The sequence below is a fragment of the Phascolarctos cinereus genome, unplaced genomic scaffold (genome assembly GCF_003287225.1).
Source record: "Phascolarctos cinereus isolate Bilbo 61053 unplaced genomic scaffold, phaCin_HiC Scaffold_2;HRSCAF=192, whole genome shotgun sequence".
Taxonomy (NCBI): domain Eukaryota; kingdom Metazoa; phylum Chordata; class Mammalia; order Diprotodontia; family Phascolarctidae; genus Phascolarctos; species Phascolarctos cinereus.
Window position 1 is genome coordinate 61234777 of NW_027555625.1, and position 20518 is coordinate 61255294.

General features: G+C 41.7%; 1 protein-coding gene across 5 annotated transcripts in view; it reads left to right on the forward strand.

Moving 5' to 3' along the window:
* RANBP10 (RAN binding protein 10) overlaps positions 1-20518 on the forward strand; it is a 135634-nt gene that overhangs the window by 5889 nt on the left and 109227 nt on the right. For 4 of the 5 annotated variants that reach the window (XR_002325092.2, XR_002325093.2, XM_020989323.2 and 1 more), the window contains exon 3: positions 15421-15473. The exons of the other annotated variant lie outside the window; for it this stretch is intronic. Coding sequence is in view for 2 of the 4 variants with exons in the window: in XM_020989323.2 (XP_020844982.1) it covers positions 15421-15473 (53 nt within the window). In the remaining 2 variants the exon portion in view is untranslated. The remainder of the gene's footprint in view (positions 1-15420; positions 15474-20518) is intronic. 5 annotated transcript variants of the gene reach the window in all.

The following is a 20518-nucleotide window of genomic DNA, read 5'->3' on the forward strand; positions in this document are numbered from 1 at the left end:
GGTATAGCTAGAGAATAGTAAGTAAGGGAGGCCCCCTCCAGGTAAAGATATTGTAAATTGCCTTAGTTCTCAGGCATCCTTTTGTCTGAACATCCTAGGGCTAGGTCACGATGTTGTCTAGCTTCACATGACCAAGAATCTCACACGTGCCAGAAGAAAGTGAATTCAAAATTTCTAACTGTACCTAGAGATCAGCTTGGTGAATTCAGACTTCATAAAACACAAACCTAGTTAGACGTTATATAATGGTGCTTAAAGACCTTTCTATGTAGATCTCTAGCATCTTCAACTTAGTGTAGTTGCCATGATGATTTCAGTTTCTTCCTGATTCTTACTGTACTGGCTTTGCTTTTCAGTACAGTTTATGGGGTTGTTGTTAACCTGCAAACCAGTGGAAGGGTTGAGTCTTAACCACCCCTGAATAAGTCACCCCTCCCCTAGGCCAGCCATAGGATCTGTAGCACTCTCACTGACTGCCCTTTGGCCTGACCTCTGGACTCTCAGGAGGGAGTTTTCAGGGCATTTAGGGAGGTTGTTTTGGGGCACATTGGCTGTAGTGGAATTTGGGGCATCCTGAAACTACCCTTTCTGCTTCATAGATGAATTGATGGTCTGTTTTGGGAGCTTAGAGGAAGGGAGGCTGGTAAGGTTCAGAATGATGTTCAGCCTCTCTTCTGGTATTACTTTGGTCCAGTGTGGGGACCCCAGATCCTGCTTATCATGCCCCTTCTCCCTTAGGTCATAGGTACTGCTGAGTGGTGGTGGTGGTGCAAACATTGAGCTCAGCCTTGCTGTGGCCTTTCTAATCCTCACAACACAAACCAGGTGCTTTCCTCCAGGGTGCAGAATTCCAGGGAGCTGTGGCTGTATTTTCTTTACTTGGAGGCTTCCCTGGGCCTCAGTCTTGCCACAGGAGGGTTTGCCAGAGCTTATCACATGAGTCTGAGGTTGCTGCCTCTGTTTTTACTCTCCAGTGGCCTTTCCAGTTCTTTGAAATGACCCTCTTCCCAAAGCAGTGCTGTGTGTTACAGATTAATGAGAGAGGTCTTGACAGTTATAGAGTAGATAGATGTTCAGGCATGTCCTGGAAAAGGCAAGAGGTCACAGCCCCAGCTTAAGGCAGGTTCGGCTCCTTTGCAGAGTCTCCATGTGCCAGGAACATTGCACCACCACCATCCTGAAGCCATTCGGGAGGAATCCAGGGCCCTGAGATCGGAGTGTGGATACCTTGAAGAGGGTAAGGAATAGTCGTTGGGGGAGGCATAAGAAAATAAGAAAATGTAAACCTGGGTAACACTGTGTCCAAATGGGAAGAATTACTACCTCCCAGCCTTTTCTGAAACTCTGTTTATAAAGTACAGGTAAAATCCCATTGTAATAGCTTAAGGGGGCTGTCTGTGGGTTTTTTTTTTTTTTTTTGCTAGGCAATGGGGTTAAGTGACTCGCCCAGAGTCACACAGCTAGTAAGTGATATGTGTCTGAGGCTGGATTTGAACTCAGGTCCTCCTGACTTCAGGGCTGGTGCTCTATCCACTGCGCCACCTAGCTGCCCCTATGTTGTTTTGATATAATGGAATTTAGTTATCATGGATCTATGGCTAAAAATTCCATCCTTGCTCTGTAGAACCTGACATGCTTAAGAGCTGGTGCCCTACAGAGACTCTCTGGTGAATTAGCTGGTGGTAGTGATGCTGTGAGCATGCACATGTGTGCATACATATGTACATATATCTGTCCTCCTCTTTTCATTTCTCATTCTCCATTTCATTTTCCTTCTCTTCCTACCTTCTCCCTTTTCTCATCCACTATCCTTTCTCATCCTACTCTCTCCACCTTTCCTTTTTTGTTATTCCCACCTCTTGCATGGTTTTTGTGGTATTGGGGTGAGTGACTGGAGAATTGTTTTGTTTAGGTATTTGAGGTGGGAGGAGTGAGAAGAGTTAAATTTAATTCAGCCAACATTTATTAAATGCCTTCACTGTGCAAGGTACTATATATAGCATTGAACATGAAAAAAGCACAATTACTGCCCTCAATGAAGTTATGGTCTAATAGGGGAATATAATTTGTATGCGATAAGTATAATAAAGGTAAAGTGTGATAGAATCAAAAGAGACCTGGACAGGATGTTCTAGGAAAATTTCAAGAGGAAAAGAATTCTTCGTGGAGGAAGTGGAACCTGAGCTGAGCCTTTACATAAAGAGAAGGGTTTTGATGGGTAGAAATGAGGAGGAATGGCTTGTGCCAATGAGCAGATGCTGGAGATGGCATCCTGGAGCTCTAGGAACCCAGTGTGTGAGGGGCAGAAATAAAACAAAGGTGGCAAGGTAGAATGGAGGCACTTTGTCCATCCCAGATGAAGGAATTTTAACTATTTTCGAAAGGCAATTGGGAGCTACTAAAGGTTTTGAGTGGTTAAGTCTTTTTTTGTATTAGGAAAATTTTTGAAGTGAAAAGGTAATGAATTCGCATCTTGATGGGATTGAAATTCAGCTCTCTTCTCTTTTGGACAGTACAAACGCAGTTCTAGAGAAGAGAAGAACTAGAGTTCTGTACAGTGACTAGAGGAGGCACCTGTATACACTAGAGAGTATCTGTTGTATAAAATTTGTTGCAATCAGACCAAAAAAAACCTTGCTTCCTGTAGGTTTTTGCTAGCATTTGGGAATATATTTTTAGATTATGACTTTGTTACAGTATTCATTGTAATGGGAGTTCCTATTGTGGGATTTTGGTGCTGGGAGGACAGTGGAATGGTGTGTTCCTTGTTAATTATGATTAAGGGTAGCCATGAGTGTCCCTATCCCCTTTTTTCTGAAGCATGTTTTACCCCTAGAGTCACCTCTGGGCTCTGTTTGGTCATCCCTTAGTGGTGAACCTTTGCAGCATGAAGTCATTCATTCCTGGGGTGGGGGTGGGGTGTTGTAGTAGGGAAATAGATGAAACAACTTGACTCTACCTGGTAGGGTTATGAGCAAAATTTCCTGGCCCAAATTATTGACTTGTTTCACAGTTCAAAGCCAAGGGGCTGCTTCTCCTGAAGTGTTTTGTATTTTTGGTCCCAGAGACTTTCCAGGTTTCTCTCTAATCTCTTGTTGCCTTCTGCTTCTTGGGTGGGAGGAGTGGCTAGCGCTTTTGGTGTCTGATAGAGTCAGAGGGTGTTTGGATTAGGGGGTGAGTACCCACTGAGAAGGGGGTATCTAGTCAAACCTCATTTATCAGTTGAGCAAACGGGGCTCTAGAGAAAAGGTGCTTCCTTCTGATATTGTTACTGACGGTGGTGGTGAGCCGGAGTAGCAAAACTTAAAGTGGCCCAGACCACGGTTTGAGTTATTGGAAACCTGCTCTTTTGGGTTCTTGTTACATTATGCCTCTCATTCTTGAAGTTGTGAAAGTATAGATCCTTCTCATGGGACAGCAGCACGGTAATGTGAGATATGCCATGGATGAAGTTCTCTTTTACATCCTGGAATCAGACTTCTCTTGCCTGTGGAACAACTAGTCAGTCATTTATAAGGAAAATCATCAGAAGGAACAAGTTCTAACATAACTCCTTCTAGGCCTCGTGTGTTTTGTTTGTGTACAATTGCACTATTCTTGGTTTAAAGATTTTATTCATGTGCAATGGGTTTGGTTCAGACAGCAGATCAGAACTCAGCTATCTTGTTTGCTTTCGTATGGGGCCGATCACACCAGCTGCCTGGTCCCAATTGAATAATCCCATGTGAAATAGAGCCATGTTTTTATCCATTTGATCATCACTAGTATTCATTGAGTGCTTACTGTCTGGTGCCACTGTATTGACTGAGGTGCTTTTGCAGATAGCAAGTGTGTCCCTTCAGTAGCTCTCTGGTGGTGGTGGGGGGATTGATTTGCCTTTTCCCTATGTTTTCTGCCTGTTTTTGCAAGTTACCCTGTCACTGATTCATCCAGCCCCTTGTTGGTACAGGAGATTGTGATATGTGCTAGAATAGCCACTGACAAGCACAATATGACACTTGGATGCTGGGCAGGTAATTTAACCTCTTAGGGCCTCTGTTTCTTCATCTGTAAAATGGGGATAAAATTGCCTCTACCTGACAGTGTTGTGGAAAGGAGCAGATGAGATAATAATGTATGTAAAGCTCTTTGCAGACCTTAAAGCTCCATAAAATGTCAGTTATCATCATCATCACCATCCTCATCTGTGCTTATGTGCTTTAGTTGAAGGATCATTGGGCATGGAGTCAGAAGATGTGGGTTCAGATCCCTTTTCTGCTTTTTATTATCCACATGAGTTTCAGCAAGTTATTTTCCTTCTTTGGGCTGATTTCTCATCTGTGAACTGACAGTTTCCATTTAGCTTTTAAGATGAGCGTGTTTGCTATCCCAGCCTGCACAGGCTGTTTGTCATAGCATGCTGTGTCTGTTGGGCCCTTGTGGGCAGATGTGGCAGAGGACACAGTATGTGCTTTGTCTGTGGAATCTACGTGTTCCGAAGGCAGTTGGCTTTCTGGGGCCCCACTTGGCCTTTCCATGGTGCCAGGGCCTGGCATCTGTGTGCTCCTTGTTGTGGCCTTCTTTGTCATCTTCTGGGAAGCATTTCTTGGATTAGTTTGAAGTGCTCACTCCTTCTAGGTTCTGTTTTCACTGAAGGATGATGTTCATTCATGAAGAGACCCTACTTAGAGACTCTTGTACCTGCCAAGTCCGGGGTAAACCTGTCTCTCTAGCCAGGGGCACAAACACAGGAGGAGTGCATGGTGCCCCTCTCCCCAGCTCAGGCCTTCGCCATCACTGCTAGCCAAGGTCTCCACAATCAGTTTCACTTCGGGGTTGCTTTTCAGCTTTTACTGGGGAAAGTTTACTGTGGAAAGGGCTTACTAGGAGGAGTTTTAAGCACATTCATGACTTCACTGAAACCAAGGGTCTTTCTTCATTCTCATTCTTCATTTGCTACTGAACTTGTCTGGGCAGGTCATTTTTTGTCTTGTGACCAAACTAAAGAAAGAAGTGAATCATGATTGTTTCCAGTACCTTCACCAGGGCTATGGCGTGAGGGATTCTTTCCTTGAGTTCTGAAGAAGTTGTGACACATTTGTGGAATACTAGACTCTTGAGAAAAGTTTCTCTGCCAAGAATGAAAGTCCCAAGATAGAAACTTGGTGGAGCTTGAGCTCTGTCTCCTTATACAGTGTGTCTCTAGCCCCCAGCAGCTGGAGGCTGTGGTGACTAGGCAAAGTGGTGAGTTTGTGGTCTGTCCAGGAGCAGGTTCAGCCTGAGTCATTCTGGTGTGCTCCTGGCTGCCACAGACAGACACACACACACACACACACACACACACACACACACACACATCCCTTGTCTGGTAGCATTTGAGGAATAGATTTGTTAGAAGTGAGAAAACTGCTTAAACAATCCCTAGCATCCTTCCAAAGAATACAGTGTAGGCTTTTGAACTGCCAATGTATTTATTTTTAACCAACAGCCAGAGAAGCCTCTGTTTATTCTGATTCAAGAACTTTTTTCTCCCCAACTTTTCTTTTTTATGTTTACCTGTTTTGCCATAGCTTGAATTTAAACTTGAAAGCATTGATGGGGAAGAAGAAAGCAGTCAGTCAGTTTCTGAAGATTTGATGGCATCATTCCTGGGTGATTTTAAAAAAATTATTTTTATTATTATCTCTGGTTTTCACATCACCTTCATTTCCAAATGTGTCCTTCCTTCCCCCATCTTTGTTGTAAGAAAGATTAAAAAAGAGAAAGCAAAACAGTTCAGCAAAATTAATCCACACTTGCATCCTATCTGAAAGCATGTGCAATGTTCCATACCCTAGCTCTTGTCTTGGTGACAAGGGGAGGGAGGTACATTTTTTCAGCTCTTCTCTGGGTCTGTGCTTGATCATGATAATTACACAGGTTCCCCCCCCCCCCCCGTTTACACTGTTACGGTTGTTGTGCATATTGTTTTCTTTTTATTTCACTCTGCATCAATTTATTCACACCTCCCTGTGCTCCTCTGAATTCTTCCTGTTCATCCTTTGTGGTGGTTCACTAACATTCCATTACATTGGCATACCTCAAACTTGGAGAGTGAATTTTCTTTAATCATTCCCTTCTTAAGGAAATCTAGGAATTGTAGCCCCTGAAATTCTGAGATTAAATTGGAGGTGAAGAGCTCATGGTTTTACTTTAGTTCGAGTAGTGTAAACATGAAACTTTTTGTTACTGTAATTTCAGGTTTTCTGTAACATAGATCAAAGAGCGCAAAACCATTTACTCATTTTCTTGGCTTCTCAGTGTAGGGTTTGTATTGATCTTGATGGCCAGCTGACCTGCTGTCTTCACGGTGACTTCAATTCTTAGACGAAAGTCTTGGTTTAATTTAAAAAAAGTTTTTTTTGCTGTTCTATAATTGATGAACATGATGAAACATAAATATTTCCATGTCTACAGAAGTAGAAAAAAAGCAAAATGTATATAAAATTGTGACTCTATTACATAGAGTGTGCATTGAAAAAAGGAATATAATAAATTTAGCTTGTTAGTTTCTTGAAGCAACCTACTTGTCTGTCTTGGAGATATGTGAGCAATCTCTGTATAGAAATGTTTGTTGTGTGTTGGGAGTACTTCCAGCTTTTTGATGTTGTACCCAGAACTTCCTGGCTCTTCAGCAGCATGTGTTTTGTCTTATTACTTCATAACCAATATTGGGTCTCATTTTTGCCCCTTGTTCTATCAGGGCCTCTTGGTTCATGACAGTTTTGCTTGATCTTGGCATATCCCCCCAACCAGTGCCAGATGAATCTCTAGGTTCTCCTCTTGACTGTTTTAGGCATCCTAAGGACAGGCAAGCTGATAGCTCCCTCAGTAGACCATCAAGGGAGCCAGCTAAGAGTGGAACTCTCTTAGAGCTAGTCCTCTTCCTCCTCCCACCCAGCACTATTTATCCTTGACTATCATTGGATCATAGTTTTTAGAACTAAATGAACCTTAGGGATTGTGTAGTCTAGTGGTGTCCAACTCAAATAGAAATGGATCCCTGCCCAAGCACAGTGACTTAGAAAACCACAGATTAACATTATCTAGGCTGTATGGTATTTTTGTTTATTTTGTGAAACATTTCCCAATTATACTTTTATCTGGTTTGGGCTGTACCCAGGAGTTAGGTGAAGGTGAGTTCAGAAATTGTCCCTCCCATCTTACAAAAATCCCCATCCCATTTTACAAATAAGAAAAACTGAATCTTACAGGTAAGTGAAGCTTCTTTTGTTGTTGTTCAGTTGTTTCCGTGTGTCTGACTCTTTGTGATTCCTTTTGGGGGTTTTCTTGGCGAAGATACTGGAGTGTTTGTCATTTCCTTACAGATGGGGAAACTAAGGCAAATAGGGGTAAGTGACTTGCCCAGGGTCATGTAGCTAGCAAGTATCTGAGGCCAGATTTAAATTAAGAGGACGAGTCTTTCTGACTCCAGGCCTGGAACTCTATCCAATGTGCCACTCAGCTGCCCCAGGCTTCTTTAAACTGAAGTTTGGATAGTGGATCTTGCCTAAGTCAATACAGACAGTAAATGGCAGTTTTAGGACTTAAGAAGTCTTGCACTCCCTGTCCAGTGCACGTTTCCTCCCAAACATCTTCACTTTCAAAGCAGGCTGTGGGATCTTACCTGTTTTTTCCTCAAATTACTGTGTACAGTATTTACTTATCCATGTACCTGTTGAATTTAAGCTGATCCTCTAACCCCAAATCCAGTGGTGTCTCACTATGCCCATGCTTTTATTGGGTGTTCTTATTTCCTTAACTTTTTTTCTCACTGTAGCCTTTGTAAGATCCTAGAGAGCTGGGCCAGATTAACCTAAAATTCTGTAGTACCTTACTTAGGTATATGGTTCTTGCTGTTTGTAGAGGGGACATAAAACATAGTTTCTGCCCTTCTAGAGGTTTTACTGTCTAGTTAGGGGATTCATGCATGAATGACAGATAGAAAATTTAATTCTAGCATATGAATTAGTGTCTTTTTGGAGAAGACATTTCAAGGCTGCATGGACTGCTTGAGAAACAGTAACGGGAACTGATTAATGGAGAAATGAAATGATGGAGGCCTGTGTTCTGCTGCTGGTTTTGTGACCTCAGACAAGGCATTAACATGTTAGTACCTCAAGAAAAGAATAATCTGAAAACCTACTGTCCCCATGAGGATATTGTGTTATATGCCTTTCTTCAGAGCCCATTCATGAAGGCAGTATTGCAGAACTGGAAGGGACCTTAGAACACAAACTGCCTGAGATTGATGGAGTCCTCAGGTCCGGCTCTCCAATTCCTTATAGAGACAAGAAGCTAATGAGACTGATCAGGGAAAGCAGTGGTAGCTTCCTATGTGGGTGACCTGTGACGCCATACCAGCCAGTCAGCGTGCGGATCGTTCTCTTTTCCTGAGGAGTACTGGGAGGAGCACATGGTCATTAGAGAACTTGCCGGGCCTGAGAGCTTGGGGATAGAGTATAATTTTGACTTTCAACACTTGTGTTGAATATTGAGGCTGTGTGTGGTAATGGACAGAACACAAAAATCTGTTGTCAAGAGGAGCAGCCTTTAGAATCTTAGGCCTGCTTCTTACTAGCCACGTGACATTGGGGAAGTCATAACCTCTCTGGATCTTAGCTTTCTCTTCTATAAAATAAGGAGGTTGGATTAGTTCTCTCAAGTTCTTCCCAGCTTCAGACCCAGGGATCCTGTGCTGGCCCTAAAAACCACTCTGTGGCACTTGGAGCCTTAGTGCAGTTAGGTGCCGGTTTATTTACCTGACAACGAAGAGGGGTGAGATGCAGGCAGCCCAGCAGAAGGAAGTTGACACCTACACCTATGAGCCTTCCCAGTCCCCTGGTTTCAGTTACACATGGAGCAGTTCAAAACAGGAGTCCAGGTGACTTAGCAACATGAAGTTAGAAGTCACTTTAGCCTTTGTGTTTGGATCCAAGATGAATAAAAACTTTATGAAAACTCCAAATACCAGTGGTTACAGTAATAGCCCTTGTCAGTAGCTCCAGGCGACCTAAGGAAGAGGTTTGCCTAGCAGAGAGGGCTATCTGGTAGAATAATCCATGAAGCTTATTTCTCTGTTATTAGCACGAACAGACTTTGAATCTTGCGTAATATGTATGTGCTCAGCATTTCCCTGAGGAAAGTAGAAAGTTTGTAAAGGTCTGTCTTCTTTTGGAAACTCTTACAATAGAGTCCGTATTTCCTTCAGTTGAGGGCATCTTTTGGCAGATCTGTTTGGAGCACAGAGGCTTTAGCATGAGTGTGACTTTTAGTCACCCAACTTTAGCCGATATTAAACAAGTCAGAATTTTAGAGAGCTCTCTGAAGTGAAAAAGAGGACCTATATTGTTTCCTTTTTCATTAAGAATACTGAGTGGGATGGAAGAAATGGATTGAAAATGAAAGCCTCATTTTCAAGGTTCTAAGTGGGTGATGTGGAGATGCACAGAATCCCTTCTTGCCCAGCCTTCCGTTGTTGATTCTGTTGGCCTCTTGTCTGGGTAACAGGATGAGTATAAAGAGAACTTCCTTGAGGATCTTTTCCACACTAACTGCTCTCTCTTCCACCTGCTGTGGTCCTGTAGGACTTATGCTTAAGTTCCAGAAAATTAATTTTTAATATACTTCTGCTAGTATCTTTAATCATAAAATAGTAGGATTCCTGCTTTTTGATTCTGAGTCTTTGATGAAGATGGAGAATGCCTGTGTGATTTTTGTAGATTTAGGGAACTCCTGGTGAAGAACTCCCTCTACTTAGCTGCACCAATATATATATATATAGAGATTTACCTAGGGCAGGGATGGGGAACCTTCGGGCCTGAAGGTGACATGTGGCTCTGTAGGTCCTGAAGTGTGACCTTTTGAGTGAATCCAAACTTCTTGAAGTTTGACTGAAATTTGAACATCTTGAAGTTTGGATTCTGTCGAAGGGCCTCACTTGAGGACCTAGAGGGCCACATGTGGCCTCGAGGCCCGCAGGTTCCCCACTCCTGCCCTAGGGTGTTGAGATTAAGTGACTTGCTCAGTATTTTATTGCCAGTATGTGTCAAAGGCTAGATTTGAATCCAGAGCTCCTTGACTTTCCTTCATTGTGGCTTTCAGAATGCTTTGTATCAACTAATTGTTGATGGTGATTGTTACTACTCCTGTTTTTTGTTTTGAAATTTTTTGTTCTAAGGAACGGTTCCCTGGGGGGTAGGGGGTGGGGTGAAGGGATAAAATGGGAGATGAGGGGATAGAAAAACAAAAGATGTGAATGAATGAAAGTCTAAATTTTAAAAATGCTTTGGATCAAGTAGGGGAGGCAGTTATTGATGACCCCAGTAACAATCTTGGACAAATTACTTAACTTCTATGGACCTTAGTTTCTTCATCTATAAAATTAATCATTGATAAACATTTATTAAATGCCTACTATGTGTCAGGCACTCTGCTGGAGATTAAAAAAAAACTAGCAAAAGACAGTTCCTGCCCTCAAGGAGTTCACAATCACAAACAAATATGTGTAAAACAAGCTATACACAGATAAATTGAAAATAATAACATAGGGAAGGCACTAGGTTAGGAGGTGGGAAAGGCTTCCTGTAGAAGATGGAATTTTGTTGGGACTGAAGGGAACATAGGGAGGTTAGGAGTCAGTGGAAGAGGCTTGGAGGACAGCCATGTCTAGAGCCAAGAAAATGTCTGGAGCTGAGACATGGAGAAACAGCCTTGTATAAGAAGGATCCCAGAGATTGTTGTCCCTGGATCAAAGTGTATGTGTAGGGTAGGTAGTAAGGTTATGACAGGCTTTGAATGCCAAAAGGAGGCAATAGAAGTAAGGTCCCTTGTAGATCTAAATCTTGTGATTTCTGTGATCTCTGTAATCCTTATGTCTTCTCCAAAGGCTGTTGTTCCAGGTTACTGAGGGAATCCGTCACCTAGCACAGTGCTTTGTACGTAGGTGTTCAGTGAATATTTGTTGATAATGAAGAATCATGCATGGCAACTGCACTTTTTTGCATTGGAGCCTTCATCCATGTTTTTTTAAAATTTATTTAAATTTATTTAAATTTTTTTTATAAACATAAATTTATTTATTTTTAGTTTGCAACATTCACTTCCACAAATTTTTGAGTTCCAAATTTTTGCCCCATCTCACCCCTCCCCCCACCCCAAGATGGCATGCCTTCTGAATATCCCTTCTCCTAGTCTGTCCTTTCTTCTATCTCTATCCCCCTTCCCCTTCTATTTTCCTGTAGGGCAGGATAGACTTCTATACCCCATCTCCTGTATTTCTTATTTCCTAGTAGCATGTGAAAACATTTTTTTTAAACGTATGTTTTTAAAACTTTAGGTTTCAAATTTTCTCTCTTCCTCCCTCCCCACCCACCCTCATTGAAAAGGCAAACAACTCAATATAGGTTATACATGTGCATTATGCAAAACACTTCCATAGTAGACATGTTGCCTTCATCCATGTTTTGAAAAGCACCTAATTTATTTCAAACTTTTTTCTTTTGACACCATGAAGACTGAAGGGTTTCTCTTATTTGGTACATTAGTAAATTTGTATCTAGGTAGCATGACTTAACTTGGGGAGTTGTTGGGGGGTGGCTAAAGAGAGTTTCTGCTGGAGCCCTCATGAATGAATGAGATCACCAAACAATCTGTCTGTGACCATTCTGCTCAGACAAAGAAATAGGTCTATAGTCCTTTCCTTCCCAAGGAACAGCTATGGGCAGCACAGAGAAAGCTATCTGGTGGATTCTCTGGTAGAGCAGTTTATCTGCTTTTAGCGGGAACAGAGAGACTGGAGAAACATTTGTGTTACCATTTTTCTTGGAGGGGGGAAAAGGTTCATACCAAAACCTAATAGGAAATCTGCCAGCATTAGCAGCTTCCCCTTGTAACCTGGCAATTGGTTGGCAATGTTTACATCTCTTATTTGAGTGAGGCATGGCCCAGTTAGGTGTTGCAGCATCTGCATATTCTGTAGACTTTAAGAAACCAATTCTGCAGTCCAAGGACTGCTATAGAAAATAAGCATACTTGTCTTTCTACAGTAGGGAATACTCCGAATTCTGTTTATCTTTCTTTAACTTTCTGCATTTGTTAAATTCAGTGTCATGTTGTCAGAATTGCTTGTCAGACCTTGTTTGGTTTTTGACTTTTTGTTTGTTTGTTCGTTTACTTATGCTGAGTAAGGTCATAGTACTTTTTAGTCCCTGGGTCATATCCTGGCTCCGAATGAGACTCTGGCTCTTGGAGCAGCTGGGACAGCTTAGGGAGACCTCCTTCACCCCCAGATCTTGGTTCTTAGGAGGCATCCATCCTCTGAGTGCCAAACAATTCACTCACAGCACAATTTGCCTTTCAGAAGAGGAGCCACGTTCACTTTAATGTCTTGTCCAGTGTTATCATCTATCTCACCTGTAATTAACCAGCCATTCTCTAAAACAGCATGCTAATCTAGTGCCCCTTGCAGACTTCCTTTGAATTGATTGGTGAGAGAGTTGCATTGATATCTCATTTATCTGGCGTTGTTGAGCAGTGAAGTGTTCCTACAGAAGTGAATTTTACAAATAACTCAAGCTTATTCCTTTGAGTGCCAAATCTTTTTAAAATTTTAACTATTTTGAATGGAGATCTCTCTAAAATGTATTGCATACACCTCTACTTCCTTTTTAAAAAGTTTTTTGATACCTTTTACATACTAGTAATTTTCTAATAGATTTTCTCAGATCCTTCATTTGTTAACAATGAAAAACAGTTAAACAAAACCAAACCAATAATACATTTGAATCTGAGAGCATAGGTGTTGGCCTCTTTACCGAGAGGAGAAAGGTGTGTTTTATCATTTGTCCTTCTGAAATAAAATTGGTTATAGTCTTTAATCTGAGACTAGCTGCCTCTTAGTATAGTTTTCATTTATATTATTGTAGTTTTTGTGTATATCTTTCTTTAGTTTCTGCTGTCTTAAGCAATATAATGAATGTCATTTAATTTTTTCCTAATGACTTAGCATCATCATGAACAGTATTTATCATTATGTACTGTAATGCAAGGCTTCCCATGCTACCCATCCCCTCCCTCCATCCCCTTCAAATGGCCTCAGACTTAGGTTCTTTTTACATTCTTCCTTCTCAGTCTATCAGCAATCGTTTTAGACTGTGGGCAGTGAACCTGCATCTAGCAGTGTCCTCTCCTCACACCTCTAACTTGCTTCCAATCCGTTATACGCTATGAAACTAAACAACTACACTGGTTAGAATTATTTGTAAAGCAAGATTAAATAACCTGAGTGAGAATCTGAAGGTCTTACTGAGTCTGTGGCCTTTGTGATACAGGGTCAGCATGTAGGAAAATGCTCAGAGGCCTGTTTTTATTTTTGACAATGGTGTTGATATTGTCACCATTTGGATGCCTTTTTGGCTTTCTTTTTAGTGTTGACTGTGTTTTGAATGGTTGAGATTTGCTGGTGTATGACTTGGTGAATCCATTATTTCCTTGTCTGCTTGTCTAAAGGACTAATGATATATGTGTATGTATAATGTATACATACACACACAGACATATATATATATATATATATATATATATATATATACATCTATTATATATACATAGAAGTATGTATATGTGTACATGTATACTTATCCATATATACATGTGCATATATACGTGTGTGAGAGAGATATGCTCTAGGAATGCTGTATGAGGAAGTTTTAACTGTAAAATTTAGCTGGAAGTAGTTTAGTGTTCAGCCTTTGACAGAAACACAATCTCAGGGTTGAAAGGAATAGTCGACCATCTAGTCCATTCCATCCATACCTGAATCAACCAGTCAACATTCACATTTTAAGGCACTGTTCTAGATGCTGGGGATACAGATATGATATAGAACTCTCCTGGCAAGCATTTTCTCTTGCTCAGTGAGCTCCACAGGCAGCATTGTTGGGGTTCTTGTGGAGAGAGAGAAAGAAGGCTAGACTTTGGGGGCCTGGCCCTGCCACTTACTAGCTTTGTGACTTTTCACAAATCATTTAACCTTTTGCCGTCTTTTAGCTTGGATGTTTCTTGAGGGTCACGACTACAGATTTTGTCAGTTTTTCATACCTAATGTTTAGCACATAGTAGATGCTTCATGAACATTTTTAATTTTTGAAGAACCTCTTTGAACTTCATTCTTTCATCTGTAAAATGAATAGTTACACTACCTACCTCACAGGTTATTTTGAGGTTCAAATGAGATCAAGTTTGTAAAATGCTTGTTAAATCTTACTTGGAGAAGACTATGTCCAAAGCATTCATTATCCTTGGGGCAAACTGAACTTGGCTAGGTTGATCCTCAGAGGAAGGACATATGCAATCTGTCCCATACTCAGAGCCCTTTCAGCCACAGCTTGTGTTCTTATGGAAGTCTTTGTGAACCCCTGGTTGCCTCTGTGCCACAATGACTTAATAGAGAGGTACTTAATAGAGTGGGGTGATTCAGTAGGGAGATAATTCATTTACAAATGTAGTTGTGTTCTTCTGGAACTTTTCTCAAAAGAAAGTCAGAACCTTGGTGTAACAGTGAAACTTAGCTGTGTTTTCTAGGTCTTTGGAACTGTTGCTTAGTAAGCCTAAAATTCTGTGAATCAACAAGCCATGTGATAGTGTGCTAAGGTGGGTGCTACTCTGAAGGACTATTATATCTGAAAGGGAAAGGGACACAGTTGTATTATCCTCATTAAGCCTTTGCAAAAATGTCAGCAGTGTCTCCCCATCAAGCTGAATGCTGTATATAGTGAGTGGGCCCATGAGGGAGGATCACCTTGCTCTTAGAGCCTTCTGAAGGGCCCTAGAGGGTATTGGAAGGTTTATCTAAACCTCAGGCTGTTGAATGTACGGAACAGTAGGGATGCCAGAGAGCCTGTAATAACCATGTCAGAGGCTGTGAGGGTTGTGGAAAAAGCATGATCGTGTGATCGATCGATATCCAGTTAGGTTATGTCCTTATTTTTCTGTGTCAAATCTGGGTCACTTCTGCAGAGTCACTTTCCTGTGGGACTCAGTCCTCTGTATTGCGGTGCCAGTAAGTACAATACCACTTCTTATTGGCTTTCCTTTTTGTCAGCTCCCGGGAGCTACCTTTGCTGGCATTTAAAAATGAAGATTAGTTGTCGATTACTTGAAATCTGTTAGCCCTGAAAATGGAGCTTGATGTTTCCAGTTTGATAGATCGCCTTAGCTCCTTCCACTGCTTAAAGATACTTTCCATTTGAAAATTAGAATTCAGACTCCCCAAAAGCCTTGATGCTTTAACCATTTTCTCTAGTTTGTTGCTCTTTCCGTTCTCCTTCCTCTCTTCCCCCAAGAAGCTTTCAGGAGGGGGAAGGATAATTGTATGCTAACCAACATTATTTTTTTTTTAAGGTACATGGGAATAGGACTCTCAGCCCAAGGTGTCAACATGAACAGACTGCCTGGTGAGTCACTAGTCGAAAGAACGTTTGTTCTGCTCTCTAGATCTATTATGGGAAGGGAATCCTCTGAGTATCAAGTCATGATAGGATTCCTGTCTATCTATGGGCTGTAATCTAGAATGTGGTTGGAGGGAAAATGGCAAATTGGAGATGCACTCGTTGGTTTGTGATGTTATTTTGGGGACCAGCCAATGATCTGGAATTTTTGATCTTTGCGGGATTCAGTTCCAAAAATGAATTTGCGTTTGCTTTGTATTAGTGGAATTTGAACTGTTGATGGTTTCAGCCAAGTGACCTGGGCCTTTTTCCAGTGTGATACGCCTCAGTAACCAAAAATTCCCATTGGCTTTTATTAACTAGACTGGGGCTTGGTACATGGACCTTCAGTAGGTATGTTGCCAATTCCACAGTGTTTAAGATCAAAGTCTTTAAGTTACTTGAATACGTGGAACTGAATTGTTGGGGTTTTTCAGTACATGACGGCATTAACAAGTAGGCTACAGGGCACCGAGGCAACTACTGTCAACAGCATCAAATCGGGCAGGGTTTGGGTCTTTGTCCTTTCAGCAGTTTGGAAAAACCTAGGTGGTTTGTTATAAATACTGACGTACTTTTAAAGGTAGAGGCAGCTAGGTAGAGAAGGGGATAGAGTCAGGAAGACTCATCTCCCTGAATTCAAAACTGGCCTCAAAGACTTCCTAGCTGTGTGATCCTGGGCAAGTCATTTAACTCTGTTTGCCTCAGTTTCCTCATCTGTAAAATGAGCTGGAGAAGGAAATGGCAAACCACTGTCTTTTCCATGAAAACCCCAAGTGGGGTCACAAAGACTGGCAAATGACTGAGCAACAATAACCACACTTTGAAAGATGGGGGATTACCTTGATGTGGATAAAGAATACAGCTATTCCACACCTGAGATAGCTTCTGCACCAGAATAATTCATCCTTTGGTGTCCACATGTCTGGTGCTGAACTTCTCCCCATATAGTGAGCTGGGCTGTGCCTACGATGACACATACGTGGTAAGAGCTGGCTCCAATTTTGAAGGCCCAGGCCGAGCTGTAAAGAACCCAGGGTCACCTGTATAATGATGAAGCATTGAAGAAGGACTGTGATGGAAACTGTCATAAATAATAAGCAATGTTAAGCATAGCTAGAGAAAAAATACATATCTGTATATGTTTAAAGCTAGGGAAAAATAATTAGCTACAAGACTAGTCTGGCAACTGAGCAATCAGGATCCAAATGTATGTAGTGGAGCAGATGGCAGACTGATATCTTTTCTTCTAATGCAGCTCTGTAGCTTTTCCACTTGCAAAGATGAAAGTGAAAAGTCTGAGACTTTTCTGACTAAGGGAGTGTTAGACCACAATTGTTGCTTGAGTTACCTGTCCATCTTCTGATGGATGGAAGTAAGCAGGGCTTGAAGTAGACGTGGGAGGAGGAGTTAAGCAAAATAACATATGAAAAGTGAGGCATGAAAAGAAGAAGAATTCTCTTAAAATGATATAACCCTAAATTTCAAAGAATAAAGATCCTGAGTTGTTATAGTAAGTGGAAGGCATGATGTGAAAAGATCCCCCCAAAAGAGAAACCCCCAAACTGCTCTTAAACTGCTTGGCAAAAATCACCTAAAAATTGATGGTATTACTCTGTAGCATGTAGACACTCCAGTAGGAAGAACAGAAAAAGAATTTCTTAGAAGGGTGTGTGTGTGTGTACACAAGCGTCTTTCTTTGAAATAAAATCAACCTCTGACTATGTAGCCTTTTCTCTCTCCAAGGCTGGTATTCCTCGTTGCAGTGGTTGTAGACCTCCTTGGAACAAACTGCTAGAGAGCAGGCTAGGGGATTGGCTCTTCTGCTTATTGCTGTGATCTCATGCCCAGCTCTTGCTTTCTTTAAGGTGAGGGGCTTGGTTCCAGCTTCTTTCCATCTCTTTGTACTCCCATGACTTTTTCAGCCTCTTGGTCTGTCCCTGTCTCTTGCCTCTGTCTCTGTCTGTCTGTCTTTTTCCCTTACATTGGCTGGGCCATGGTAAGACAGACATAGAGTTTTCTCCATAGAACCAGAGACCTCTCTGTTTTACATCCTTTCCCATGTACTGACATTTATCCCAGGCAGCTTATTGCAATCAAAGTGAGGCTAATTAGAACTCACTAAAATTTAAGCACCTGCCCCAAGAGCAGCCTGCTGTCACGTGGAAAGAAGGCTGGCGTCAGTGTCAGGAGGCCTGCAATGGAGTCCTGCTTTGACTCTGGCTGGGCAAGTCACTTTATTGCTGTAATTTCCCTATCCTACCTCTGACTCACAGGGGCTGTGAGGAAAGAGCTTTGTAAACATTAAAATGCAATAAAGATGTGAGCTGTGCTTATGGGGATCACGAGCAATGGTAGGTGTTAGGTGATGGAGTCCAGCTAGTGGCACGTGACTCAGAGAAACACACAATCATAGATTTAGAACCACACAGGACCTCAGAGAGCATCTAGACCAGCTTTTTTGCTTTTGTTGCAATAGGACCTTTGAGCATGGAAGTTTTAAAAATCTTCAGTAACCTTCTCTGGGTACTGTCATTAGCTGTCCACTGTGCCTGAGGCTCTCTTCACTCTCCATCTCCTGGCTTTCCCAGCTTCTTCCAAGTCTCAGCTAAAGGCCCGCCTCCTGCAAGAGCCTGTCCTAGTCTTCTTTAACCTTGATGCTGTCTCCCTGAGAGTACCCTGAATTTGTCTTTTTATAATATATATTTGCCTTTCTTTTCTAAGGTATTCTTAAGGCTTAGCACAGTGTTGGGCACCTAGTAAGTGATTAATTAATGCTTGTTGAATTAAAACAGTCTGTGACCGGATTTGTTCTACAGACTCACAGCCCGGCCTGGGGGTGCCCTTCTTTGTCTTGTGGATCCTTTCAAGTGGGGTTCCTAGGCCTCTTGTTCCTGTTCCACCCAGTGAATTTCCTGGAAATGTTTGATGCCTCTTTTTCACGTCCCACTTATGCTTTCCTTGACTTCTGTACTGACTAAGCGGTGGGGATGAAGAGATTGCTTAAGGTTTGTAGAAAAAAAATAACCTCTCTACCATGATAATGGAATGGCAACTTAACTACTAAGAGAAATGAACTCTTAACGAGTAGGAGGAACTCCTGGCAGCCTGTCCTGTGGCATCGTAGCTCTCGGGGCTTCTTTGGCTATTTACATAGCGCTGCTTTAATAGTGTGCTCCTATACCTACATTGGCATTAATTGGTTGTTTCTTATAGAATAGACTTTTTCCTTGTTCCTTTTGCTGCCTCTTGGATAATTCCAATTTCCTGTTTGATTGTTTGTGTCTTGATTGTAGTAGCCAGTCTTGATCATTATAACAACCAGTAAAACAGATAATGAAACATGCCTGCCTCCTTCTTCTGGAGCTTACAGAACTTTGGGTCTGCGACTGGTTGTTTTTCCTCTTCTTTTTTCTGTTGTTTGTATAATGGGGAGCTCAGTGAGGGGAAAGGGTGTTTTTAGAAAGGCCTGTGATATAAAAACAAAAGACATCCAGAAAATTTGTTATTGTTTTATTGTAAGCTCCTCAAGGGCAGGAATGTGTAGTTTTTCATCTTTGTCGTTCCAGGCACTTGATGTGTGTGGAATTGAATAGCAAAGATAGATGAATCTTAAGTGCTTCCTCTATATTAGGTACTGTCCTAGGTGCCAGAAATGCAAATTTGAAGAAACAGTGAGTCCTTGCTCAAAATGAGCTTACAAACAAATGTGGAAAGGAAAGGGGGAAGAATAAAACATGTCTACAGAAATATCTAATATGCTGGAGAACAAAGACTAGAGTCCTTTCCCAGAAGGGCTCCATGTAGGTCGTGGCCCCTCGGTGGAGCCTGAAGGAGGAGGAAGATTCCGAATCCTACTGCTGCTATTGTAGCATTAGCAACTCATATGTTTGAAGGCCTTTGCTGTTCCAAGCACGGGGGAAGGTGGGTGCAAATGTGTGAACATAGGAAGTAGCAGGCAGGTGAAGTTCAGGACCAGCTGGCGGGCCAGTTTGGCGGCAGTGTGAAAGGCTAGTTATGTGAAGTAAGGCTGGAGAAGTGGGCTGGAGCCAGCTTTTGGAAAGTCTTCTTGTCTTTTGCCTAGCATCATAAGCCCCCATGCAGTGTTTGAACTTGAAATGAATTTTTCTTCAATAAATTAATGTGCAGTAGAACAGCCTTTTGCAAATAGGTTTCCTTTATCCTAACTTTGCAGTGTCTTCCTTTGTGATTCAGGATAAGTTGTATCATCTTGTGCCTCTGTTTCTTCATTTTTAAAGTGGGGGTGTTTATTCATCAGGGCTAGGCTGAGGCTGTTAATGTTTGTCAAATGCTTTGAAATTATCCTTTTGAAGTTGCCACATTGGAATAGTACTGGATGTAGTCTGGTGTGAAGCAAAAATATTAGGCCAGTTACTACCAGTTAAGGTTTGTAGGGAATGAAGGGTATGAGAGTGAGGAGGGAAAGGCATTTTGAAACACCTTTATGTTATATTATTATAACATATTGCATTTCCCTTGTGTCATCAGGAAATTTGACTTCCCTTTGCTTTTCCCACTGACTGTTGGCTTTCCAGGTCATGATCTAAGGGATCATTTCATTCAGATCTAGAAAGATGCTTCTAGATAATCCAGTCCCATTCCCTCATTTTACAGATAAGGAAAGTGAGGCCCCAAAAGGTTAAATTAGATGTTTAAAGTCACACAACTAGCAAGTATCAGCTGGAATTTGAGTCTGGCCCATGCCTCTAAATCAGTGGTCTTTGTGCTACACCACTCTCTACTCAGTTATTTATTTATTTTTGTAGATGAGAAGGGAAGAAGGTACTACAGGTAAAAGGTGGTTCTCATCATTTTTTATTTACTGACTCATAGCAGGTGGAAGCCAGTCGGGGGCCCCTCAAACCAACCTGAGCCACTATCACTTGAGAAAGGCCTAAAACCTGGGTCGGCCAATCGGGAGAAAGATGTTTTTTGGCCCATTCTGAGCTTATCCAACCATAATGCTTTTCGTGCTCTGGCAAAACAGACCT